This window comes from Vidua chalybeata, chromosome 1 (assembly GCF_026979565.1).
Source record: "Vidua chalybeata isolate OUT-0048 chromosome 1, bVidCha1 merged haplotype, whole genome shotgun sequence".
NCBI lineage: Eukaryota > Metazoa > Chordata > Aves > Passeriformes > Viduidae > Vidua > Vidua chalybeata.
In genome coordinates this window covers 38377506-38404587 of record NC_071530.1, presented here as the reverse complement: position 1 = coordinate 38404587, position 27082 = coordinate 38377506, and the positions used below count along the sequence as shown (strand labels likewise).

The window sequence follows — 27082 nt, the reverse complement described above, 5'->3', positions numbered from 1 at the left end:
CCATTTACCCATGTGTTTTCTCTATCCCAAAGTGTTGTGTAGTCAGCTATCAGGATGTGCACAGGTCTGGATTGGTTCCTCGGGCTTCTGCAGGAGCAGACGGAAAGGGACCAAAGGATACTTGAGGTTCTCCTTGAGATCCTCCCATATTCTGGGACTATGCAAGAACCAAGTCAGTCTCCGGCCTAGGTCAGAGACAATCTTCAGCTGTGTGCTGGCAACTGAACCTGCCAAAGTGGCACACAAGAGGGCATTAGTGGCAGCCTCATTTTATACAGCACTACCACTGCAGCTAATCCAGGGTTGCCTGCATGAGGCCTATGGAGCATCATCCATGATGGAGAAGAGCTGTTGTACAATCCAGCAACAGGCCTCTCTAGCCATGCTTCATTTTGAGCTGCAGTTTCTGAGCCAGATGGGCTTTTGACACGTGGCTGCTTTCCTCTGCCTTGTACCATCTTACAAGTAGCGCTCGATGCTGCTGTATGGAATAATTTGAGTTACAGTTGTCTTAAACTGAGTGGGTGGGGAAGCAGATAGAAGGGCCCTTTGAGAAGATAACTCCCCCATCAAGTTTTAAGCATGTAATTTTACAAGTAATCCCCTGAGGATCCCTCTCCAGCCAGAGGCAAAGGCAGTCCTGGGGTGCAACACAGGGGAGCAAACCCTGCTGTGGGAATTCAGGCCAGGCAGGAGACAGAACGGCTCAGCCCCGTATCAGTGCAAGCTGTGCATTCACAAACAATTCAGGAATGCATGTGAAGGAACTTAGTGTGGCAGAGCAGTGTCTGCACAGAGGAAAGTTTTTTTTTGTGTGAATGGGCAAGTTTTTTTCCAAATAACCAAAAGTGTGCAGCCTGTCAGCCTCCACATACACCTGCTCAGCTCCTTCAGCTCCTCTCTTGCTGGTGATGCATCTGTGTCCTTGACCAACTTTCCTGCCCAGACAGCACAGGCTCTACAGTGCTTTCAACAAGCTGCCCATTGCAGCTCAGTCAGCTGCTGGGGGCAGCTGCCTCCAGGCTCTCCTCATACCTGGATGTTCCTCCCTCCCCACTCCAAACTTTAAATAAAAAATTGTAAATTAAAAGGGGAAAAAAAAGGCGGCATTCACTGATGAAGGCTCTTGCAGCTGCTCGCTGTACTCATCAAAGAAGAGGAAGTGCCAATTACTTCCTTGTAGGAATTGTTTCTGTAATCAAAGAGCTCTGCGGTTGAGCTGCAAATGCCAATTCCCTCTCGCCCAGCGCAGCCCCTGGGTCATGAGCCAGAACAGGAGGCAGCTGGCTGCCCACACCCTCATCAGTTTACACTTTCACACAGGAACACTCATACCTCTGTTTTCCTTGTGACATTCACCATTTCCTGGTGGAGTGAGGACAGGCCAGGCTGCTGCTGTGGGCACATTCACATTCGGGCCAGCACTGCAGACTCAGAGCCCACCAAATTTCCCATGAACAAGCACAGATAGTTCCTGCTCTCATCCCCAGAGCATCTTGCCAGACTGGGAGGTTGGGAGAGCGAGGGGAACTGAATCATGTTTGTGCTGGGAAATGTCTTTCCTGCCCCCACCATTTGCTGTGGTAAGGCTCTTGCAGCCAAACAGAGAAGCATTACTTGTGGCCCATTCAGAGCAATGTAGCAAGAGTTGAGAAGAGCTCTTCCCAAGGACCTCCCAGGCTCTGGAACCTCTGTGCCTGGTTGCACTATTCACAGGGACTCAGACTTTGTGGCAACAAGAAAAGCCATGTACAAACATGGCACCAGAGAAAACATGTCACAAAACAAAACAAAACAAAACAAAACATTTTTGTGCTGTTATTTTTTCCAATGCTGGCAGTAATAATTTTGTTCAACTTTTTTTTTGGTGTGTGCCTTTTTTTTTTAAATACCAGTAGATACAACATTTTCTGGAGAAGCTTCTCTTATCTCTTAGAAGAGTGCACACTCTAAAATGGGGAATGAAGCTGGAAAAATAACAGATCTTTGCCCTCCTATTCTGTTTTTTCTGTACCTTTCTTATAACCCAAAGACTTGTCTTAACTGAACAGTATTTTTATTTTCAGCTTTATTCTTTAGTGTTTTATCCTTTTCTCAGTTACAAAGTTATATTCTCCACATTAACCCATTGTTTAAAATAACTGTTTTAATGACACACCCAAAAAAGCCCCGGAACTAGCAAATGGAGTGCACCAGAAAACCCCATCCAGATACCTGGGTAGACAGAGCAGTAGCACAGACAGAGGGAGATGCTGGCTCTCCCCGCTGCTGTGCCCCAGCACAGCCCCATGACCTTACAGCAGCTGATGTTCTCATCCAGAAGAGAATCTCTTCTGCTTTGTTCATCCCAGCGTGCTGTCCTCCCCGCCAGATTTCGTACAGAGAAATACAAAGAACACAGACACACAAGTTTAGCTTGCTGACATAATGCCCATATTTAATCTTTTAAAACAAGAACAAAATCAAGAATAAAATCAAGAATAAAAATTTCATTTAACTCGTACAGTACATTAATCTTTCAGCAATGACCCAATCTACAGTACTCAAATGCCTGGCATGAAGTCTATTATCTCAGCATTTAACAAGTGTATAACCAGTGACACAGTAAAAGAAGAGCTCACAATACACAGGTAACACAATGAGTTTAGATTTTCTTCTAAGAGTCCAGCTAGGGTTTGTCATACATGGGTCATTTTTGAACCACACTTTAATCAGCTTTTTGTTCAGTCAATCTGTTTGGGGCTTTTTTTTTCTGTTATGTGAGTTTTTCCATTATGTACAGGAAGATTATTTCAAAAGAAATTGCACAAGTTAGAATATCTATCTATAGGCATACATGGTCAATCTAACTAAAAAAATTTAATAAGCAGTAATTACTCAGTCCTGGTTATACATTCCTAAAGGCTTAATAATACAGTTTTAAGAAGAAAAAAAAAATAAAACAAAACACAACAAAACAAAGCTGTAGGGTGGCAATCTCTGTAAGAAGCCTTCTTCCCTCCTGAAACAACCAAGGGCTAACTGTACTTTCCATGTTTGAAATGGGGTCTACAAAGAAGTCATTTCAGCAACTAAACAATAAAAACCGCATGACTGTGTCCTTTCTAAAGTCTGAATGGTTCGATGCATAATTCAGTGAAGCTCTCAAACTAATAATACTGGTAGGATGCAGACTGTTGAAGAGAAATTAGGACAATATGCCCTGATAGAACATTTGGGTAGCAAAACTGTATGTACGAAAGGGCCATTACCCAGTGGTTAAAGCAGCTTGAAGCAGGACAGCCCTGCCGGGGGAAAGGGTGGGCCCTTCTGCTCCTTAGCCAAGGCTACAGCTGAATTTTCCCCACCTCTTATCAAGCACTTGCCCCGCCTGCTCTCAGCCCCTTCCTCCTGTCTGAGGTGGAATCCCCAGCCCAAAGGCGAGGGGAGCATGGCAGGGTGCAAGCCCTCCCTCTTCCCATCCCAGATCCTGATGCTGAGCAGCAGGCACAGGCAGGAGGGCTCCTCTCAACCCACCGTGGTGTGGGCAGGAGCTCTGCAGGCTGGAGGCTTCCTGGGTCCTGGCCCTGACTACCAGGAGCAGACTCCCTTGGAAGAGTAGCTTCACCAAACACTAGAGACCCTGAGGGTTACCTGTAAGGCAAGTTAACTGAACAGGGGTGATGGAGCATCTTCTTCCCACATTAGCAAAACATAAACGTAACTAATTAACACAACTGCTTTGACTTCTTTTAATCTCTCTTTTCTGGTGCCAGGTCCTGCTACAAATGGAAAAAACCCCAGAGAGCTGCTTTCCTAGATGGAAAAGCAGCAGAATCTTACGCCTTGCAGATCTGCTCTGTAATTTGCTACTGGCATAAACAACAAAAAAAAGTCCCATTTGTTTGGTTGGTTTTTGTGGTGTTTTTTTAAGAAAAAAAAAAATCCAGACCATCTAATGCACCTTCTCTGCACATCACACACACTCACATGCACACACATTGATGGAGAGCTCCAGAAGAACAGGCATGGGAACCACAAAGCCCAAATAGAGAAAAGATGTGGGGAATCTTACATTTCTGTTTTCAATTCTCATTTAGCAATGAAGCAGCAAAATGATGTATTGCAAGAAATAAACAGTCACAGAACACACATACACCCAAATGCAACCATGGATACATTTTTCCCATTCTTTTTCTGACAGACGTTGCTATTAATCTGACAGTTTCTTTCTGGCTGTGCTGAAGTTTTTGAAGAGCATCTGGTGCTTATTTAACCTTTATCAGAACACAAGAACCTCAGTGGCAATGGACAATCCATCTCATTAGTGCCATAACCAACCATCTCTGCTTGAGATTCTCTACAAAACCCTTTTGGAAGTTGAATTTTACTCTGCCTCTTTAGTGCCACTCTTGGTTGTTGGGTTTTTTGTTTTTTTTTTTTAAATTAACAAACACAGCATATTAATGCAAATTTGATGTTTTCTAAAAAATGCTCAGATAATTAGTTCAGCAATATGCAAAGTGCATCTATTTGGTTCTTTCCATAGATCACCTTCTGTTTTAATTTTAAATTCCTTCACAGTTTAAAATATTGTGAAGAAATTATATGTATACTTTATGTATAGAACTATTTATATACATACACATATATACACACAACTCTGTACTTTATATAGCCATAAACACTCACTACGTAACTATTTATATTATATACACATGGCATGAACACACGCTCAGTGAAGAGTTGGTGCAGGCTGAAACCATTCCATTGGGTTTAATGGAATAACAACAGTGAAACCATGAGTGAGTTATCAAGAGACACAGACATACATCTATTAGATAAGTGAAAGACCAATTAAATCAGCTCTTCCATTTTCCTATTAGCACAGGATTGTTCCCACCCCATTCCATGCTCCATAAGCACATACACAGCTACTTTGCATTCAGTTTACATGAGAGGGCAGTGGTGGTTCTTTTTCCTAAATGAAAGAAGAGTCCATATTTACTTGGGCTCATCACAGCCTCTTCTGCAGGAGTGGGCACAGCTGGGCCTGGATGCCGTGGAGGATTCCGAAGGCTGCGCCGTTGTCAGCTGAAAGCACCTGGCAAAGCTTTATTGCATGGTTATGGGACAACTATCAACTGTTCACAGTCTGTGAACTCTCTCCAACAAGTGGTACAACTGTATAAATACATATTTTAGCACAAAACAGTTTAACACGAGGCAAGTCCAAGTACAAATGAGACCTAAAGGCCTATGGGTGAACTTTAAAGGCCAGCAGTTCTTCAGAGTGCATGTTGTTTAAGGAACGCAAGTCGGGTAATTTCAAAAGAAGTTTTGTGAAAATAGAGGCTTCGTTTGGGTGATTTTTCATAATTAAGGTCCTTAATGCACGGATTAGCGTTTCCTGAAGTGCCTCCACAGAATTGACATTTTCTATTCCAGAGCGATCTAAACAAAAGGGCAGGGTGAGAGGGAGAGAGAGAAATTAAAAAACAGGATGGTAGGGGGGAAAAAAAATATTGACTGAACAGATGTAGCCTGCAACATAAAACCAGGCATACTAAATTAACAAGCACAAGAAAAATCAGATACTTATGCCAGAAGTTTTAAATCACACACCAAAAGTCTTTCAAAGGTTATTTAGCATTAACTTTTCAAAGTACTAAGTTCATGCCAAACTGGCAGCATTGAATCACTATTTCTGTGATCTCTAACCCATGTTTCCAGAGAAGGACAGATTGAAGCAAATGTTTAAATATGTTGCTGAATCACAACTCTCAACCCAAGGAGGAAGACAAGGAGCATAAAAGTAAAAATTTCCAACATTTCTTAAGGCTAGATATAGAACCCTAAACTTCAACTAAAGGTTTGAAGAGGAAATCCCACTCCGGACAACCCACAGTTGTTATCTGCACAATGGGATTCTCAGGGGCAAAGAGAGTACAACCATTCATATGACTGGGCACTATTTCTGAGAGTGTTCTGAAGCACTTAAAAAATGAAACATGATGCACCCAGAAATTCCCAGCTGAGGAAAAGAAGATGTCAACATCAAGACAAATATTATGTTCTCACATACTGCACTCCCACCACACCTGAAGCACTGCTTTCAAGAGAGGTGTATTTAAGTTGAGCACACCTGGTATCATTAGGTGGAACCTAAGTAAGCAGCTTGAAAGGATGAATTTTTAAGTAAAACATCTCACCTCATAACCATGCACAGTAGCTGGTTTTTTCCAAGCTGTAGCTTCTTTTCTTAAACAGTATGTAAATTCAGCAGGGCACATATATAGCTGAGTGACTGGCACAAACAGAAATGTGCTTTGATGTGTACATGTACTTAGGCACTTTGCAGAACTGGGACATAGAATGACAACAGCTTTCTGGAGTAACACTGAGTCAGATCATAGAGTGGGAATCCCTTCCTTATGCTGTCAGTGTCACTCCCATCAGATTGCTCAGGTGAACAGTCTAGGAAGTACTCCTGGACTACTCCGTGCAGTTCCCTACTGCTATAGGAAAAATTAGTATGTAATCCAATTAAGGATGCATCTTGAAGCCGTTACATGTGTTTTGTTCCTTTAGGAAGATTGTTCCAAAATCTTCTACAATTAGGAGCTCTGATTACTACTAAACAATTTTTATTAGCATACATTCCACTTTTCTGTAAAGACTGTCCAACAGGTTTGGCAGCTGCTGTCCAAGAGAACGTGAGTGAGGAGGTATCTCTCTGCCTTTATTTATTAAATGATTTCTCCTGCTTGCCCCCTGCTCTGCAAAAGCTTTGCTTTATTCCGAGCAGGTACAATGACATTTGCACAGAGCATGCCCAACAGAGTTTCACAAGAGCTCTGTACAGTGAGAATAGTACTGCCTTGCCTCTGAAGGTGGAAGAATGCAGTCCAGCCTTTCCCAGCTGCCTTAGGTGAGTTACTGTATCCTCCTTGCTTTAATTAGTCCAAGTCTTTCTACCCCCTCTCAGTCTATTCCAGTTGCTCCCAGTGGCCAGCAAAAGATTTTGTTAGTATTAAGCCAGTAAGGGAGAATAATAGAGGGTGTGTACTTCATATTCTTCTACCACAAAGCAAGACCCTTAGTTAAGGGATTATCTGGTCGCTAGACCTGCACAAACCACATTCTTTCAGCTTTGCTTCCACCTTGCTTTTTCCTCCTCCAGTGGCCATGATCCACCTTGCTACCCCTCCTCCATCTTCAACACATCCAGCTAACTGAAGCCAGAGGTGAAGCATTCTTCTAATTCTGGAATGGTAGCAAGGTAATTCCTCAGCACCCCCCAAGTGTCATCCCACTTTTTCTTTCTTTGCCATATGACATGGGAAGAAGATGATGTACAGAGTTACACACAGTCCTTGCTATTACCCCTGCTTCTTCTGTACATTGTAAATACTACTCCTAATTATTCATCCAGTGTTAAGTGGAGATGTTCGTGACCAGTGTTCTCCCATCTAGCAGTATTTAGAGACCTAACTTGTTTTTCCATTGGTGAGTTTTGTCTTTTCCTTAGTTTTAATCAACTGAGAGTCTTTAGAAGGATCTTTAATTACTGCAGCATGGTACTTTATATTGTGGATCATCTAATCAACATTCAACAGTCACACTCCTTTCTGCTATTGGAACTGATGTAAATCCTACTATCTCCCTTTCAGTCTTCTCTTGAATAACCTTCAGTCTGAGATGAAGAAGTCATAATGGCCTTTTTCCTTCCACCTTCAGTTCTTCTTACATTTATGGCATTTTTTTCCTTTGCCTCCATCCCCATGTCATTCTCTCTGATCCTGTTCTTCAACCCTTCATCTCTAATGAAATGCCACCCCCCCAATAGCAAATTACTTTTTTGATTACACTACTCCTCGAAGAGTGGCATGCAGGGATCTGTCTTTCAAGATCTGTTTAATCAACACATGCCCACAATCCTTTGGTTCTACAGGCACCTTCTCCTCCTGGCAACCCCTCTCATGGTAAGCATCTTCCCCAGGAACTCTGCTGAGGCCACTTCTGTTCTTCAGTATCTGCCCGAGCTTATGAAGCCTGCTCATTTACTCACTTGTGCAAAGTAACAACTGCAGCATTTCAATCCAGTCTCACGTAACAGAGTGAAGTTGCTCTGAAAATTTCTGAACTCACAATGATCATCAGAGTTAGTCTTGTGTCTGGAATACAGCCCCAACATTGCCTAATAAAGCTGTACTTTTTAAAACCCTATACAATTTTGTGAAGTTGTCCAGGAAGGCTGTGATCAGACTGCAGATCAGATCATGAGGTAGCTAAGATAGGCAGAAATAATATCCAAAATATGATCTGAAAGATCCTCAGGAACTGCAAGAAGCCTGAATACCAAACACTTTCTCTTTTTGTCCTGCTGCATGGCTGAAACTACATGCTGTATGTGTTACATGCCATCCCTAAGCTAATCCCTGCTGGGAGCTGGCCATCAGCACAGTGCATTAAAGGCTGGGGAGACGGCACTGTGCTAGAAGCACATTTAACAGAACAGATACAGCCACTTAAGACTAAAAACAGGTGGCACAGAGATTGAGATAGTCTAGGAACCAGGAGCTGAGCAAGCAAAAGGAATGGCTGTAAGCCTAGTGAGAGTGCACAAGAAGAAAAGAGACCTGGCTGTCAGTCCTTATGTTAAAGGCTGCCTGCAGTTCTTGTCAAGAATTTCCAGAGTCTGGAAAGACAACTAAGATCTCAGGTTTCTCTCTGCTACCTGAACATTTTCATTAACAGATTCCATACTTCCTTCAGATCATAGCGGCATGCTTCCTTCACACTGCCATTTGTTCTTGTTCTTGAAGCTTGCTAACTCTGTGCCACCCTCTGCTCATTATCATGGCTTACAACCTGAAGAGGCAACAGCTGCCCTGTCCTGTGCTGTGACGTTTCAGTTCAGCCACGCACAAAGCTATTAGACTGAACTGTCCTACCTTGTTACAGAGGCCTCACGTGCCTACAGCACCATGCCTGGATGCCCCTCCTTGATAACAGATGGGTCTAAATTGCTCATGTGAAAGGGGTGCCCTTATTCAAGGAGTTCAGTGCTCCCCAGCTGCTGGCTCGTTGTCTAAGTGGGTGCTGCAAGCATTCCTGCTACCTACCCCTAGGAGAGCTTCTCACCCAGCAAGCAGGGATTCTGCGTCTTGCATTCCAGGCATTATATGCAGAGCTAATGTGCCTAATTTGAGGCTTGAGATAATACTACAGAAGTAGGTGCTTAATCCTTCTTTGAATCTGGGCCAGGGTGTTCTGTCTATCCAGGGACTGAAACAAGATAGGAGGCTGGTGAAGATGCCAGTGGATTGGCAGCCTTTAGTGGTAAGAAGTCACGATGCAGATGATAGGGCTTTCTTGCTGACATAGGTAGAGATCAAACTGTTGGATTTAGACTTAAGTAAAATACGCAATAGACTTAAATTACAATGCTTGGAAGCAAAAATACCACCTTATCCAAAGACTTATGCTGTGCAAGTCAGGAGTAATTTCAGTCATGCTGCCCTGTGAAACTTAGAGGAGCCAAACAAATAGCATCTAAATGGCCATAGAGCAGCTATGGCTCATTGTCACCTTTTTTTTTTTTTAAAGGCAATATTAGAAAGACTAGGCATGTTAAAAAGTACATTACGGGCTGCTAGTACCTTAAAACCTACTCAACTGCACTTAGGCATAAAATAAGAGGGTATACATTTCACAGAGAACTTTTAATAGAGAGTCACATTCAATTTTTGACAAAGGTGCAAGTTAACTTGCTCTCCTTACCAGCAGATACCAGGACAACCGCTGTAAACAAACTCATTTCCTCATCGCTAAGTTGCAGGGCATTTAGTTTCTCACTAAATTCAAACATTGAGTTGAGCAGATCACCAGCTCCCATTGAATGCAAGTCATCCACACTGTACTTCTTGCCACTCAGGAAGGTGACAGTACGTTCCTTTGCATCAAACAAAGATGCAAATCGTACCATTAAAACCTGGAGAAAGGAAAATGGAGAAAAAAAGAACAACAAAACCAGATAAATGTAGATGCATTTCTAGAAAAGCCAAAGAAAAAATTAAACTTTTTAACATCATTCAAAGTGTCTCATTAAAAATTCTAGAAGCATTCTATACAGAAACTGTCAGCATGCTCCTGAGCTGCAAAACACAGTGCAAGCTCTGTCCCCATAATCTGAGAGAAACAAACAAGTGACAAAATTAGGGAGTGGATGCAGGGGGAGGGGCTACAGCATATGAAAGGCAGGAAAATTAAAATTTAAGCCTCAGACAGCCTGAGCCACACAGACCATGTCATTCATAAATATGCCAGTAGGACAACTTGCTTAAGCCACACAACAGCCAAAGGCATACAAAGCATTAAAAGAAATGTTTTCTTGGCCACACTCATGAGGAGCAAAATGAAGGTACTGAACCAGATTCTCATTTGGTATAAAGTGGAGCAGCTCTATGGAAACAATGCTGATTTACACCACCTGATGATCGGGCCCCCTAGGCATTCTTTGGAAAAGTACCATGCCACATCACTGTACCCACAGGAATGTTAATGAGCTCTGCTAGAAAGGAGCCACATGTAGAGCTTTTAAGAGGCTGGGGAAGCACAGCTTGAGATGGCACCTGGTCTGCAGCAGCTGGGAATACCCCTTTGGTACTAGCACCTGGGCTGGAGCAGTTGAGGTGTGCTAAACTTACCCCTTTGGGCTGAAATTTCTCTTGTGGTTTCTCAGTTGTACTGTGAAATGTTTCCCTCTGGAATGGCTTGTAAAGTTTCATTTGCTCATGTTCAACAACCTTATTTACATTTTCAAGGTTTAAGTTGCACAGAACAGGTTTTTTATTTGAAGAAAATAAACTAACTGGCATTGGTTAAAACTTCAGACTCACTATAATCTCTTGGTGTGACAGCTGTCTCTTCTCATGTACCCTATTAACTGCATTAATTCAAATGTTTACTACAGGTAAGAGGAGAACCAGGTTTTCAAAGACTAGTGCCTTTGACAGGCTTAAAGAAAGGAGTGTTCAAAACAAATGAAAATGTTTGAGAATTCAAACATTGTTCATGCACATTACATGACCCGCTCCTAAATTTAACGAGCCAAACAACATGCAGCAACCTTGATGGACACAGGAGCACTATATACTATTCACTTTTGTCAGCTAAGCTATCTGTCCTTTGATGACATTAACTACAGAGTGCAGAAACCCAGATGCAGAAGCCATCAGAATACAACAAAAACAGGCAAAGGGCAGGCAGACAAAGCTGAACTTGTGCATTAGCACAGACCCACCAGGTATCCAGCAACCTTTCAGTTCAAAACGGTATTCTCCCTATAGAACTGGACTTTAGAAACATCTTTAAATAATGAGCAACCAGGATTAGTGCTGGTATTCAAAACTGAAGCCCATAAAAGTTATGCTGACTTATTCTAAGGCAAAGACCTCACCTATTTCAATGCCACCATCCTAAACAAGGAAGAACAGTTTGGACTACGGCATAGCACAGGATTGATTCATCCCATTTCACTTCAAACCAGGCTCATACTTGCGCATGCTGAGGACACACCTGATCAATCCTATCACCTGACCATAGCAACACAGGCACATAAAAACCTCTACTCTGGGAGGCTGCTTGATCATGTCCCTACCAGCTGTAGTCAAATTGAGTCACTACTCAAAGGGATCCAAGGGCCTTATTAGCTCTGCCATCAACTACATTTGGAGGGGAGGTGGAGGAGGGCCCACTCAAAACCAGTCGAGTTCCTTATTTTAGGCTCACTGCTGTTTCTGAGCTGGCTCTCATAAGAAGCCATGCAAATGCCACCACGATACACTGAGCTCCCCAGGACTCCCAGTTCTAAGAGACCTTTTTAGCTTGCGTGTGTGTGAATATATATATAGCTGTGCAGCTTCTGCACCAACAGTGTCTCCATGTGTCCTCTTACCCTCACAGGAACAGGCACTCCTCAAATATGAATTGCTAAGAAGCACAGTGCCAAGCCAGCCACACCAGACTTGGAGGCAGCACTTTCACTCAGGTTCTTCTATTAACATGCAGACATTGGAATATCTTGCTTCAGTTACCCAGAAGACAGAAATGACCTTGGATGCACCAGGCTTTCAAGATGCTTTTGCCTCTATCACAATGGTTTCATTAATCCTGTTGTGGATTTTTTTCCACTGTTCTGCAACCCTACCTTTTTTTTTTTCTTGTTCCTAAGATGCCACATAGGCCTTTAACAACAAGTTGTAGCTCACTAACAGGAATCATTAATGTTTCTTATAAATAAGTGAATAGTGACAAGCATGCAGCCATACATTATTACTAATTCCCCTGGATATAGAAACCTCCTTATCAGCAGTGCTTGTAACCGGCAAAAAAGCAAATGATTGAGGCCTGAGAAAAGCTTCAGGTGAAGCAAGGCCAAGACAAAATGTTTTACTTGCAAAACACGAAGGTTTACCTTTACATTATAGGGACAGTTCAAGCCACATATTTCACCCTCCTCCTCCTTTGCAGAGGAAGGAACCAACATTTTTGTGAAAGGTGAAAGTAGTGAAGAAGTAAAAATACAGCCCTTTTACTACAGGAGTTGGAGACGAATATTAAAAGCTCAAGAATAAGTATAACAGAAAAAAATATATGACAGCAAAATGAAGGAAACAAGAAAACTAATAGACTACAGGGAACAAGTCTTCCTGTATAAGTTGTACCTTCCAACCCAACAATTATCCATTGGGCTGTATAAATGCAGACAGAAGCATAAATAGGAATGTTGGGCTGTATAAATGCAGACAGAAGACCCAACACACCACACAAGAAATGTCTTCATTTCAGGTAAATATAAAATCCAGCATCTTTCTTTGAAAGAATAAATCATGTAAACAAGAGCAAAGGCATCACCAATGCTACACTCCCCAGAAAAGCATAGTAACATCAAATACTTGGGACTTCAGCTCCTCTGACCCTCTCTATTCAAATTTCACATTTGAATATTTATGAAATGTGTCCTCTCTACTCAAATTTCACATTTGAATATTTATGAAATGTGTACGGTCTCCAAGAGACACAAGGGTCTGGAAGGGCAACTAAAACACGATGTAAAGGTCATCTAGTGAAGGTCACTAATTATAAAACAGCACCAAGCTCTGTGGTATCATTTCCAAATTAATACCATTAATTCACATATACGTCATGACCACAAGTGGATGCAATTAACCACGAGGACCTAGTGGGATTAGTCTAGAGTAAGTCAGGCTGCAGCTGGCACACAGTATCTACAGAGCTGCAGCAATGTAAGTATTTACCATTGTTACTGCACTGGACATGAAAGCGTCAGACACTTCCAAGTTGCCACCTAAGTGGTGACTGGTCAGGATTGGATACTCTGGCTTTTGCAGGAAGCAGAGTGGCACAAGGAAGGACATGCAGAGCAGTGAACACATTCCTCGACAAAACCTGTAAGTCAGTAGACAGCTTTCTAACCTATCCACCCTTCAAGATGCAGTACAGTTCCCCAGAGTAAGCAAAGGTAGCTAGAAACCCCTAATTATGTGTTTATTAATGCCCAGGGAAGAGGGAAGGGTAGAAGGGCTGAGAAATTTTGAACTCATTGGAAGAGGGACAGGTCACCAAGGTCTGACCAAACAGATCCCTTGGATACCATCACCTCAGAGAACACTCAGAGCATCCATGAACAAGCTGGTTTTGCCTGATGTACCCCAGTTCCATTTGGTTCTGTTTGTACAGGGTCAGACCGATGCACAGCTTGTCAGGTTTGCAATATACACACACTGGTCTCACCTCAAAGGTCCCAGCCTTCAGAAGATTGACCTGGTCATGCTGGGAGAGATCTCGGAAACCTGGGATGCGCTTGGCAAACTCCACCACTTCCTTCACTGCAGGAGTAAAACTCAGGGAAAACTCTTCCCAGATTTCATGGCCAGACTTGCTGGGGTCCACATGGGGAGTCTTACTCATTGGGCACACCTGATGTTTGCAAAACACAGAAAGCGATTTTTAAACGTATCTTTCAAAATACTGACAAATACCTAAGAGAAACATGTTTATTATTCAAGAAATCTTTGCAATAATGACACAGAGAAAAAAAAGAGACCAGTATTCCTCAATCAATTCCCAAAGAAACTGGATTTCTTCCCCTTGCTTTAAAACAAACAAGAAGAAAATCCATGGGATTGTTAGCAATCTGTTTATAAATTTGGAACCTATAATACTGTGTAGTGAAAAAGACCTGACAGAACCAAGGTAATGCTACTCTTCCCTGATCTCAACTGATCTGGGTCTGACATCTGAATTTGTCTTTACTTGTATTATCCCTGTAATTTCACAGTAAATTGCAATTTCACAATCAATCAGTTGCAATCTCACAGTCACTATGACATTCATTCTCCTATCTTTCTTGTTTTGCAGGCAACTGAAGTGCTTCAGTCAAGGCGACAAATATGTCAACACCAGGTAAGAAAGCAACCCTTGGTTTCCTGAGTCACAGGTTTACACCCTCATTACAAGGATAACCCTCTTCCGCAAGTCTGCTTTTACTTGTATCACTGAAGGAGAACACCAAGGAACTGGTATTCCAGTATTTCTCAGTCACAAGATGACAAAATGCTCTTTCTTTCATACAAACATACAGCACTTTTTTGTAGGAAAAGTCTGAATCCATTACACTGAGATCAGACGTATCAGTCAGGGCTGACTGCCAATAAATTCCCTCTGCAAGAGCCAACCAAAAGCTCTGCCATATTTTCAGTTCTAGCTTCTAAAATTTCCATCTTTTAATGAAGCTTAAATCTTTTAATATTAATTTCACCTGTCATCATCAAGGACAAAGATTCCTTTTAAGTATTCCTCACACGTATACTAAATGGTGTATGTAATCCTACATAATGTCAGCAAAACAAAGAGAAACAGCTAAATAGATTAGCCATTCCTCAGAGCTGTGCTGTTTTTGCAGAGCATCTTGAATATGGTAATTGCCTAGCAATTCTTTGTGTGGGAGGTCCTAAGACTACAAGACTATAATATTTTGGCAAAAGGTCTAGGCACACAACCAGAAGGACAGCAGATGCCAACCACTGCTCTGCGTGCGATATTGCAATGGCTCACATAGGTATTGTTATAAATACAGCACTTTCCGAAAATAAGGAATCTCCGGTTCAGTACCCTGCTCTGCAATGGACACAAAAATCACCTTAACTTCTCATTCTACGACTGCATACCCTTACCCACAGGCACTCAGTCCCAAGGGGAAACTACCACTTCCACACCCAGTGCATTGTGTCTGTGGTCTCTTGATAGACCTCTGCCCAAGAACCAGAGTATCCCAAATTAGAAGAGATCCGAAAGGACTGAATCCAACTTCGTGCTCCTTCCTTGCAGAACCACCTAAAACGAAATCATATGCCTGAGAGTGCCATGCAGGCACTCCCTGAACTCTGACAGACCTCCTATGGAAGCAGTTGTCAGCTTGTACAGTCACCAGTTCTCTTCAGAGGAACCTCTTCAGGAATGACCTGTTCTGCTTTTCTGGTTACAGGGGTATTGAGTAAAAATGACCAAAGCCCTGAACATCTGCCTCCATTCTACTTCAAAGCCTAATTACTTGCCCTTATTGCTGCTGACTCATTTTGGTCAGATTCTGAACTCTGTCAGTTCTTGGGCAAAACCCTCATTCATATCACGGATGTGGGGCGGGGAGGGGGAGCTGCAGTGCTCTGCTGGATTTGGTTTTTTCTCCTCATCACTGATTAACTCCTGCCTGCAGCTGCCATGCACAGATCAAACTGACTGGTTGAGTCTCTGCAAAGCAGCACCACTCCCTGCCTGCCCATACTGACAGGTTTTAACCTCTGCTTCTCAGGGGTGCCAAGAATGCCGCTGCAGTGACACCACATACTTTCCCTGCAAGGAAGAAAAGGCTAGGAATTATTATTTGCCATGTTGTAGTGCCTGGAGTCTGCAATTAAGGTCAGACCCTGCTAGGGATGGCATGGTCTATATATGCAGTAGACAAAAAGAACTATTTTTTTTTTTAAAGAAAAAGCAAAAAAAAACCAAAAAAGCCCCCATGTGGAGACCTTTGGGGGTCTTCAAGAACATGTGAAGGATCTTCACAAAGTAGGAGGCAGAAAAACACCAGCAGCTCAAGTACTTCAGAAAGGTCAGGGGCTCGCACTTCACACCAGGAGCACAGGATGAGAACGAGGATGTTATGTTCTCTCATCCCAGGCTCCAGTGATAAAGAGAAGGACAATCTATTTTAAGGGGCTTACAGGACTGAATGGCAGAGAAACAGCAGGTGCAAGGCAAATGAGAGGGACCTGTTAAGCAAAGGCAAAAAACCCCCCAACTAGACCAAACCAACAACCATATGCAAAAAAACAGGAAGCATCCTTGTTAGGAATTCAGTGAGAAAATGCTCTAGCAAAGTCATCTAAGGTACCCAGAAGTGTGTCTGGAGCCTCACTTGCATAACTACTACAGAGAAGACCTTGAACTTCTTTCTAACGGTTTAACTGTGCATCTTCCTCCTGCCTCTGTTCAGATTTGAACATGTTCTACGGTGAAAAGGATGCGCAGTCTGTGGGCCACATTAAAACAAAACAAATTTAAAAATCCCCATCACAAAAAGAGCAGCCTACCCTGCAACAGAGATTTTAGAGCCCATAGTAAGGCCTGTAGACTGGCTTAAAATCCTAGCCCTGGAGTTTGACCCCAGAAATTTGCTCTTAAAACCCTTAAAGAAAATACAGTACATCTGACTGTATAAATTATTTAAAAGTAAAGTCTGCAAAAGGACTGAGTGAAAACGGGAATTTATAAACTCCTATATTGATTTTAAAGTCAAGTCACATAAACCCATGACTTTTTTTCAGCCAATATTCTTCAATGTTATTTTACTTTCAGTTAGCTAAAAACCAAGCCAAGAAACCCCATTACTTGTATGATTCCAAATCCTTCACATCTAGAGCCACTTTTGTTCTTCATCACAATTTGCACTATCAAACTTGTGTCACCCTTTAAAGTTTCAGCAGTTGTGCCAACTGTGTGCAGCTTCACTGACTACTGAGGCACAGTTGGATCACACCGACCAATAACTAAGTCAAATCAAACAATTGATATCAATATACCAGATGCATCCTTCCTCCAGTGCTGCAAGAGTAAGTGGTGTTCTTGTTTGGAGAAAAGCCATCTTCTGGGATCCTCTCACACATTCGCTGAGTGTAACCACTGGTGAAGTTCATGCAGTGGCTGTTTGTGAAGCACACAGGGTGCCCACTTGGATAATGCATTGTGCCTCTCCCTTTGTACTGTCCACCAAGGTGCTGCTCCCTTTCAGGGTACTGAGGGCCACCAAGGCCACCAACACAGTGCTCACTGCTCAAGATGTACTGCTCAGTGTTCTTTGACACTCTCTCCCCACTCTGGGGCTGCATCATCTCTGCTGGGTTTTGGGACTGCTCTTGGTTGTACATGAAAGTGTCTTTGTGGGCCCTAGTGACCATACCGATCACCTCCTCCTTAGCCATGTCAGCACTAGGAGGGGGAGAAGGGCTTTTGATGGTTTCTCGCTCTTGTTTGGGCTTGGAAGAAAGATCTTCTTGAGGTGCTTGGTCTTGATGTTCTGTCAATGCTTCGTTGGGCAAGTGACCGCTGAACTGACTGTTCATCATGGTTTTCATGGCACTCTGCATTTCAATCAACATCCTCTGTTTTTCACGTTTGGGAATACGGCCAAATCGAACAGCTACCAAGGTGGAGAAATGGATAGTGGTGGAAAGAGGGGAAAAAAAAAAAAAAAAAAAAAGTTAGTCCTGAAAGTGTTAGCAGGCACACACAAAATAAACACCCCAACAAAAAATCCTGCCTTTTAAGACAAGATTTTAACTGCCCTCACCAGCACTACAGCGGGGGTATTACCAGTGAAGTCAGAGCTTCTGGGGCATAGGACTGGCATGAATACAAACGTATGCCATTGTTTAGGGAGAAGGCAGCTCTAAGGCACACAGTCTGTAATGCCTTTTCCCCTTTTGTCTCAAACCTGGCTATGCATTATACACACAGCTGTGTTAACTGAAGAATTGTCAGGCTTTAAGATTGGATCTATTAAATCAGCACAACTTCATGAGCTGACAATTAGCTGAATGTAAACAGAGTTCATATTATCTTTGCATAAAGGTCCTACAAGACAGGTCCTCACGGACCAATTACGTAACTTACCAAAACAAGAGAATCAATGCTGAACAAAGCTTACCTTGGCAAATTTTCTTGGTAACTTTGCCTTGACAAGGACATTTTCTGCTGGCAAGGGGATGGGCATCATTGTGGCTGCAGCACTTTTGACCCTGTCCTAGGGAATCTACAACTGCCTCTACCACCCTGTCCAACCACAGCCGCACAAGGGCTTATAACCAGTTTCGACTGATGTAATTATGCAGTAGTCCATCATTAATGTAACTAAGTCTCTTTCATTAAAGCAGGTGCAACCTTGTGCGCAAACAAGCGCCTAGGGGATGAAATAACTCCTATGCACGACAAGAACTCGGAACAATTATTTAAAATAAGCTCTAACACTCCACCCACTAAATTATTAACAGCCCGAGATTCCTAGTTCTTGTGAAATAAACACCCAGAGAAAATTTAAAAGTGAAACAGAAGGAAGAGTTCTGGTTGTGGCAGTAAGTTGTAGCAGAAAAATGAACTACACTTTCAGCATTATTTATTAAAATGGCTCAAGGAGTGGACAGCAAGCAAGGTAGTCAGAGACACAGACCAATATCAACATTTCCTCCTTGCCTTTCATATCCCTCTAAGAAAAGAAAGAAAAAAAAAGGAGCAGATACATGCTCATCCTAAGCACCCAAAGCTAACTCTTTAGGCTCTATGGTGACTAGTCTAAAGCTATCAGGTTTGGCAGAATTCCCTTTCATTGAAAAAGTAATAGTAACAAAAGAAAATAGAAAAAACAAAGACAAAAAAAAAAAAAAAAAGAAAAATATGAGTCTTGTTCAGATTCAGGTAGGATACAACTGTAAGTCTTAACATTAAACCAAAATCAAGACACTTTTTACAACCATCCCCCTAGCAGGCCACTGCAGCACATCCCACTGTATCAGCTCCACAGGCAGGAGGACAGCTCTGCAGCTGCCCGCAGTATCACTTCACCAGCCCAGGACACTCATGGAGCAAGAAGGCAAGCTGAACTAAATGCTCTCAGACAGGGAACCTCTCTTTGACAATAGGGCTTGGCTGCATTGTCTGCCATTAAGACCCTCAGCAATTGGTTTTGAGGTGGACAGCAGATTCCCTCTCAGAGGATCCCTTCTCAGTACAGGAACGTACCATCTCTTGACATCCCAACAGACAGGCATTTTTTGAAACGACACTGCTGGCATCTGTTCCTATTCATTCGCATTATAGAACAGTTGTTATTCTTCAAGCATTTCTTATACTGGATGTTTTGCTGAATGCTTCTTCTGAAAAAACCCTGTAAACAAGCAAAAAAAAACCCCACAACTATCATTACAGCACATGTCAAATCCTTCCTCCAAGATTCATCTCTCTGCAAGCACGGTAAACCTCACTGTATCACATCAGCAGCTTCAGAGCCATCAGCCCCAAGAGATTTTAAAGAATTTGGTACTCCTCATGACTTACTTCCCATTTATGTGTGATCTGTATGTAATGTGAACTAGTTATGATTTCTAATTACAGAAGATGCTAAGTTGTTCCCTGCATACTCTGCTCTTAGGTGCTGACTATCTCCAATATTACCTCTGTCACTGTACCAACAGTTCCTAAGACATGCTCTCAAGCATCTATGGCATCAACTGCAAAGATGGGAGTCAATAGAATGTATTTTGACTTCCATCTCTGCAGTTTGGCAATGAAACCATCCTGCTGCACCACATGACCTTCAAAGGTAGTTTTTTCAAACAACCCTTTGTGCTAATAAGCTCCTTCACAGAACATAACATTTGCAATGTTACAAATTAAGAAAATACATATCTAGTTCTGGCTTTCCCTGTGGTATAAAGAATTGCTTTTCCAAAGCTGTTTTGTTCTGTGTCCCAGCCCAGGTGACAACTCACACCCACTATCTCTTAATGCAATTAAAATGCACATGTCTTGCGTGACATGGTCCTTACCACCTCTGCTTCCAGCTCCTGTTCTCTGCGGTGCGCTCCAAGTCAGGCAGGATTGGACAAGGGGTGGGAACAGGAAGTACTGCGGAGTTTGGAAAACGCCGTGTATTCCTAAGTGGTTTGCCTGTTCCCTACAACTTCTGAAATTTCTCGTATTTAACAGAGAACTATACCAAAATTTGTTTTGGCAGTATCACCCCTTTTTCCCCTGTGGGGAGAACTTGAGCATTTCACCAGCAGAAAGGTGAGCAGAAATATAGCTCACCTTGCAGCCCTCACAGGCATGAACACCGTAATGAAATCCTGAAGCGACATCTCCACAGACTTTGCAAAGAAGAACCATGCCATTAAATTCTAGAATCAAACAAAAAAGTCAAGGATATAGAAACCAGTGACAACTGCAAGAACATGTTTACAGCTTTTAAAACCTGGACTTAAATCGAAATATGTTAGGTCAGTTCAACACATGAAAAAATACAGCAGAAAAACAAACAACATGAATGTACAAACCCCCTGAACAGTTCAGAAGGTACCAGTGCAAGGGTGGGGGGGAAAAAAGGACAAACACGAAGCACTCACACGAATAGGGAGAAAGCACACATTCACTGGGCTGTCAGAGTAGCACTGCACTCAGCAGCAGAAAAAGAAAGTCTGCTTACATTTAAGCACTTTTAAAAGGACCATTCAGTTAACTAGGCCACCAAAGTTTAGGCTCAATCTGTTTTTTCCATCAAGACAAGACCGCCTATGAAAGGCTACAGTTTCTCCAACAGAGAATAAACACTTTTCCTTAAAAACCAGAAATACTAAAGGACACTTTATAATATAGTCAACACTGGCCAGACACTGTACCTATCTGATAGCAATTTAGGACTGGTAACTCAGCCATATCTACATATGTAGAGACCACTCATTTGAGTGCATATCCAGAATGGCTTGCACACTTGAACTTGAAAATACCATCTCAATCCCGTAAAAATGCTCATGGTTTAGGTTTTTTGAGTTTTGCCCCACCTATTTTATTTCAGCTTATCAATAACATTTTTTTTGCAAGCCCTAAGTGCTGGTCTAACATTGGTTTCACTGAAACCAATGGGAATTTTACCAGTGAGTTCAGTAACCACAAAGTTACCTTAATCCAACCAAGACAGCTGGAAATTCTCCCACAGAAACATATTCTACCAGAAAAGTAACTTATTTGACATTTGGGTTTCATTTGTAAAGAGGAACTAAAACATTTTTTAAGGTTTTCAAAAAGAAAAAGAACCAAACCACAACTTTTTCTTTTTTTTTTAAACACAGTTAGCACTGAACTAAAAAAGTTACCTATCTATCTGAACAATTTACAACAGGTTTCATTTCAGGAACCTCTGCCCTGATACCAAAAACCTACTTACTAAATGATTTTTAAGAAAAGGTTCTTACTAAGAACTTAAGGTAGGAACATTAAAAAAAAAGAAAAACAAATAACAAACCAACAAAAAACCCTATTTGAGGTAGAATTATTAGACACTTATTCTAGCTTCAGAACAATCCAAAATGATCAAACAATTCTACCAATAAAAGAATTCAGCCTTCAAAAGACTAAATTTCAGCTGTTTGCTGAATCATTCATTCCAGTACTTATTTTGAATCCTGCCCTTCCAAAACTGTTCAAATATACTTCTCTATCACTGATCTTTCCTGATTACCAAAAGAAGTGTCAAGTAAATACATGGAGATATATTGTTATATGTACTTTAAAAGGTCATTCTTTAGTTCCAGTTTACAAGTACTTTATTTCTCACATCCACAGAATCATGACTTAGAATAAAAAAGATAATTGTTCCACCCACAGCTGTAAAAGTATTACACTTGGGTAATTTATTTTGTTCCTCACACCTGGTGGGGGGAGGGAAGGTGAAGGGGCAGGGGACAGAATATGAGCGAACAGAGAAACTAGATTTCCAAGACAGCTCCATAAATACTCTTGAAGGCAATTTCTGATTATATCACCTTTACTTCATCACTTCTTTTTAACCAACTGTTTGCTTTTGCTAAGATCAGTTTTCACTAATGAAAATTTGAAGTAAAGCTGGACTGTATTTATGGACTGTTTGAACGGGACCCCCATTGTATTAGCATTTGCATGGCAATACTGCATGTATTACCAGACACATAATGCCAAAAGATAAAAATGGAGGCTTTGCTATGTGCCTACACCACAACCCAAAGGGAGACCCAATTGTAAGACACGAGGTTGTAATACATAAGAGGAAAATGGTGTTGTCAGGGACTGGCACCAAACATACTTGTGACTCCATTATGGCCTTTTGTCAAGCCAGCAACACTCGACTGGTTTGTTTTAATAGTCTCCTCCAGCCGATCGCTCTTCGGCGCCCCGTCAGAGCTTTCACTGCTCCGGCCATTGCATCCGCTTTCCGAGGAGGAGCTGTTTGGAGGAGATGGTACAGGCGAAGAGGACGACTGGAAACCGCTGTCTGAGCTCTCGCTGTGACATGAGGCTGGGCTAGATGCCGAGCTCGAAGAGCTGATGTAAGCTATCACACCCCCTAAGGCAAGAAAAAAAAGGCAGCATGTAGTGACATAACCAGCAGACATGCACCGCTGCCATGTGAGCCACGCCGTGACCCAGCACCACCAGATCAGCCATTACATGCTCCTGGGAGCACTCCTTTCCCTCCCTCTCTCCCTCAAGCTTGTTTGTCTCCATTTGTTTTTTTCGGCTGACCTCCCAGTCTGCCTCATCCCCTTCTCCCATCTTATCAGACTCCTCTGGTCCAGGCCAAGATGAAATGGCATAACCAAAAGACGGAGCAACAAGCCACGGTTCTAGAAGGATGGGGCAGCAGAGACAGGGCATGGAATGACCTAGAGAGGGTTTCCCTGGCCACCCTCTGAGCAGAGCTCATCTGGAGTCAGAGCAAAGACAGGATCTTACAGCACTGTGGAGCCAGAATGCAAACAAGCTAGGTTAGGGACAGAAATAGGGCAGAGAGAAAGACTTCATGCAGGCTACATGCCAGAGGCACAGAAAGGAAGGGCTGGGAGGTGCTCACAATGCAGAAGGGAAGGGGGCAAGGGAAGGCAATAGCACTGCAGTCTGGTTAGCCTACTGAACGCCATTTGTCCGACTGCAAGCCTTTGTAGCCTTTCTAGCAGCAGCTAAACTCCAACTGCCAGTCTGCTATTTGCAAACAGCCTCTGTCCTGCCGCGTCTTGCAATCTGACACACTTGAGAATCCCTCATATGAAACAGCTTTTTGTCCTCAGGCAGACCTGGGAGCAGTTTTGGCTTTTCACAGGCTCCTTCTTCTTGCTCGTAAGCAAGAGAAATTGTTTGCACTTCATATGAGTTTGTCTCCAAGACTCAGCATTTCAAAAGTCAATATAAAAACATTTGATATTTCACTCAAGAATTTCAAAAGCCATAGCTGTGAAACTGTTTAAATAAATTACACTCAGTATGTTCTACATTTTATGCCTGTATTGCTCAGTAGACTCTCTTCACTGATGACTCAGGGCATTGCAGCAAGGAACTCCACACACCAGTAAGAATTCAAAACTTTAAAAGGGCCATGCAACTGCCTTCCTCTGGAAGAAAAAGACACTGGTGTCTGTACAGAGTCCTTGATCAACTGAACTGGCATGGCAGGCAGAAGCTGTAGCATCTTACATCAGCCATACTCTCCTCGCAGATAAAAGCAGTGGTATTATACAACCCTGGAAACACCACTGCTTGCAGGGAAGAATTCTGACTTAAAAATTTTCAATACTTTTATTAGACGTAACAGTCCTCTTAGCTTCTCTGCAGTAACAAAACTGGCCCACTTCCTCTTCAACATGTCATTTTTTCTACCAAGGGAACCCTTGGCAGGAGGGTTCCCTAAACAGCACACAGCCCAGGAGCTCCTGACAGAGCTGCCTGGGAGCAGAAGTCAGACTAAGGGGCCATGTGACACGTGCAGGACACACAGACTGCTGCTCACATTCCCAGTGTCCCTGCACCCTGCCACAGGGGTTGGTCCCACACAGATTTTTTTTTTTTTTAGAAATCCTCCACACAGCATAGCACGCATTCCGGATCAGGTTTTCGGAGAAAGGAGGATTGGCAAGGGGGGTCATGAGTTCAGCCACGGCATGAGAAACAAGGCATCATCAGCCACCCGTGCTGGGCTAAGCCACCACCTGTTTGACAAAAGTCTGTGCCATCCCCCAGCGCTGCACGCGCCTCTGCCAGGTGCCAGGTCAAAGCTCACTGTTCACCTGGTCCAAGGGAGGCACCGGGCTTCTCAGCAGGCGCCATCCTTATCGGCAAGGGGCAGATCGGGACACGCAAGCACAGCCCCTGCAGAGAACTCCACGTTTCTCCACACAGCGACCGCGCCCCATTATCTTTAAACCCTGCTCGTAAAAGAGATGCTCTTTTCCCTCAAGGGTAAGTCCAATGTCACAGAGGAGCACAGAAAGTGTGTGCCTGTGGGGGAGTTTCACCCTTCTTCTCCTTAGAGCTGGAGGAGCTCCAGATAGCCGGGCTGCTCTGGCACCCTAGAGAGCTTGGCAGTCTTGCCAGCGTCAGTCGCAATTCCTTGTACTTTTTGTTATTTTAGAAATTACACTTCCCTGTGAACCCTGTTTTTGTTTGGTCAGCAGTCAACTTTTGACTCTCACACAGAGCACAGGGTGACATCTCAGAACAAAGAGCACAGACACGGAGCACGTACGCGTGCACACGGGTGCTGGCACTCCGCAGAAAGGGGGGTACCGGGGTGCTCGGTGGAGGAGGCAGCCCCGGTTCTGCGAACTGCCAGGGATTTTCATAGGGAACCCACCTGCCAGACGGTGGTGAAATGAGTCCTCTGGGCTACGCAGAGCCGCGCTACTGCGGTGGCACCGCCGGCTGAGCGACAAGGACCCTTTGGGCTTTACCTGGCGGGATTCACTTTAGGGATGGGGCGGGGGGCACCGCAACGTGCTGGTATTCCATTAACACAGATCTGGGAAGCGATAACGCCGCAGGGGCACAAAGCAGGCGGCGAACTGGCCGGGCGATCCAACCGGCCCCCGGGACGCTGCGGCAGCAGGGGCTCCCCGGCCGGCACCCCCGACACCGCCGATCTCCCTGGCTGACAAAACGGGAAGGGAGCGGGGAGCGCGGTCGCCGTGCCCGCAGCCGCCCTCCCGCTTCACCCCATTCCACCGCACCGGGGCTGCGGCTTTTCCCTGCCGCGGTCACGCGGCGCCGGGGCTGGAAGAGCAGGGCCCGCCCTGCGCTGCCCCCGGGCCGCCCCCTCCCCGTTACACAACGCCGCCCCCGCGCATCGGGACGGGCCGCGTGCCGCCGCCGCCGCACACGGCCGCACCGCGTGTCCCCCCGCGACCCCGCGCACTCCCCCGCACCACGCCGCGCCGCCGGCGGCCCGCCTGGCCCCCCACCCCGCGCTCCGCCGCGGCGGGGGCGGAGCCGCGGGAGCCGCGGGGGCGGGGCCGCCCGGCGCCGCAGCTGCGGCGCGGCCCCACGTGTCCCCGGCGCGCCCCCGCCGCCGCCACCGCCCCGAATGTAGGTCACCAAAACAGCGGCCGCCCGCGCGCCTCACGTGTCCGCGCCGCTCGCCGCCCCGCGCCGCCGCCCCGCCGCTATTATGCAATGCGCGCGTCACCGCCCCGCGCGGCCAATGAGCGGGCGCGCCGCGCGGAACGTAAACACAGCGCGCACATGGCTCGCCCGGCGGGTCCATGTGAGGCGGCGCGGGGCCGTCCCGGCCACCAGCGGGGCCGGGGCCGGGCAGCGCCGCCGCCCGCCGCGCTCCCCCCGCCCCGCCGCGCCCCGGCCGACCCCCGCCCGCACCCCCGCGCCCGCCCGGCCCCGCGGGACCGTTCCGCGCAGCTGCCCCCCGCAGCGGCCGACCTCGCTTACCCGCACTGACTTCCATGGCGACCTCCTCCCGCAGGGGCACGGGCGGCGCCGCGCTGGGTTCCGCCGGGCCCGGCTCGGCTCCGGTCGGCGTGGCGCGGCTCCGCTCGGTCGTTGTCTTCCCAGCTCCGTGTCCCCGCCGCAGCCCTACATGCAGCCGGCGGGAGGCAGGCTGGCTGGCAGGCAGGCAGGGAGGTGACCGCGCTGTCTTCTGTCAGAGCAGCGGGTGCGCGTCCCCGCCGCGGCGCCCTCCCCTTTACAACAAAAGCGCTCTCGGGGAGCCGCGCAGAGCGAGTGCGGCACCGCCGCCCGCCCCGCCCCTACCCCGCCCCGCCCCGGCGGCCGCCCCGCCCCGCCCCCGGCCGCCCCCCTCACCCAGTGACACACTTTCCGCGCCGGCGGCGCCGCTCACGTGCGGCGGGAGCGTGCGGGAGCGCGGGGGCACTGCGGCGGCGGCGGGGGCAGCGCACGGAGCGGGGTCCCCCCGCCCCTCGCCGGGCGGTGCGGCGGGGGAGCCCCGCCGAGGTCACCGCCGCTGCCGCAACCGGAGTGGCGCTCGCCCACCGCGGCCGCGGGGCAAGGTGAGGGGCGGCGGTGTGTGTCAGCTGCTCCGGCGCCGAGCACCGGCAGGAAATGCCACCGCTGTGACTGCCGCAGCTGACGAGCTCTCTCCTATCCCGACACAAGTATCTGACAGCTCCCAATTCCAACTGTCAGCGCTCCGTGCCCTCTTAGCCGCGTGTTTTCTCACTGCCGGGAAGAGGGAATATCCGGGAGAGACCCCTCTCGGCAGCGCACACACACCGTTGCAGCCATAGTCTCTCCCTCTGCAGCCATAGGGAGAGGCCATCACACAGTTGATCCCAATCTCCGTCTCCTGTTTTCTGCCAGGACGTGATTTTGTCACTCCCAGAGCGATTCCAGCCTCTAATACCTTATGCCATGCAGTGATGTCTCTGGGAATTGACCTCCCGCAACGGGGGGAGGGATGTGCCCCCAGAGGACC

At 45.4% G+C, this 27082-nt stretch overlaps 1 protein-coding gene across 2 annotated transcripts; it reads right to left on the bottom strand.

Annotated features, from left to right (window-relative positions):
- Window positions 1–2410: 2410 nt before the first annotated feature.
- NR1D2 (nuclear receptor subfamily 1 group D member 2) lies at window positions 2411–26366 on the bottom strand. Of its 2 annotated transcripts, none has more exons than XM_053941743.1 (8): window positions 26080–26366; window positions 22454–22714; window positions 20428–20516; window positions 19360–19504; window positions 17148–17764; window positions 13801–13986; window positions 9766–9976; window positions 2411–5433 (listed from the first exon to the last, which is right to left on the bottom strand). In XM_053941743.1, the coding sequence occupies exons 1-8, from the start codon at window positions 26093–26095 to the stop codon at window positions 5237–5239; spliced, it is 1722 nt and encodes a 573-aa protein (XP_053797718.1). In that variant the 5' UTR covers window positions 26096–26366; the 3' UTR covers window positions 2411–5236. The 2 variants fall into 2 exon arrangements, with proteins under 2 accessions (XP_053797718.1, XP_053797713.1); XM_053941738.1 differs by lacking the exon at window positions 26080–26366 and adding an exon at window positions 24887–24987.
- Window positions 26367–27082: the final 716 nt, after the last annotated feature.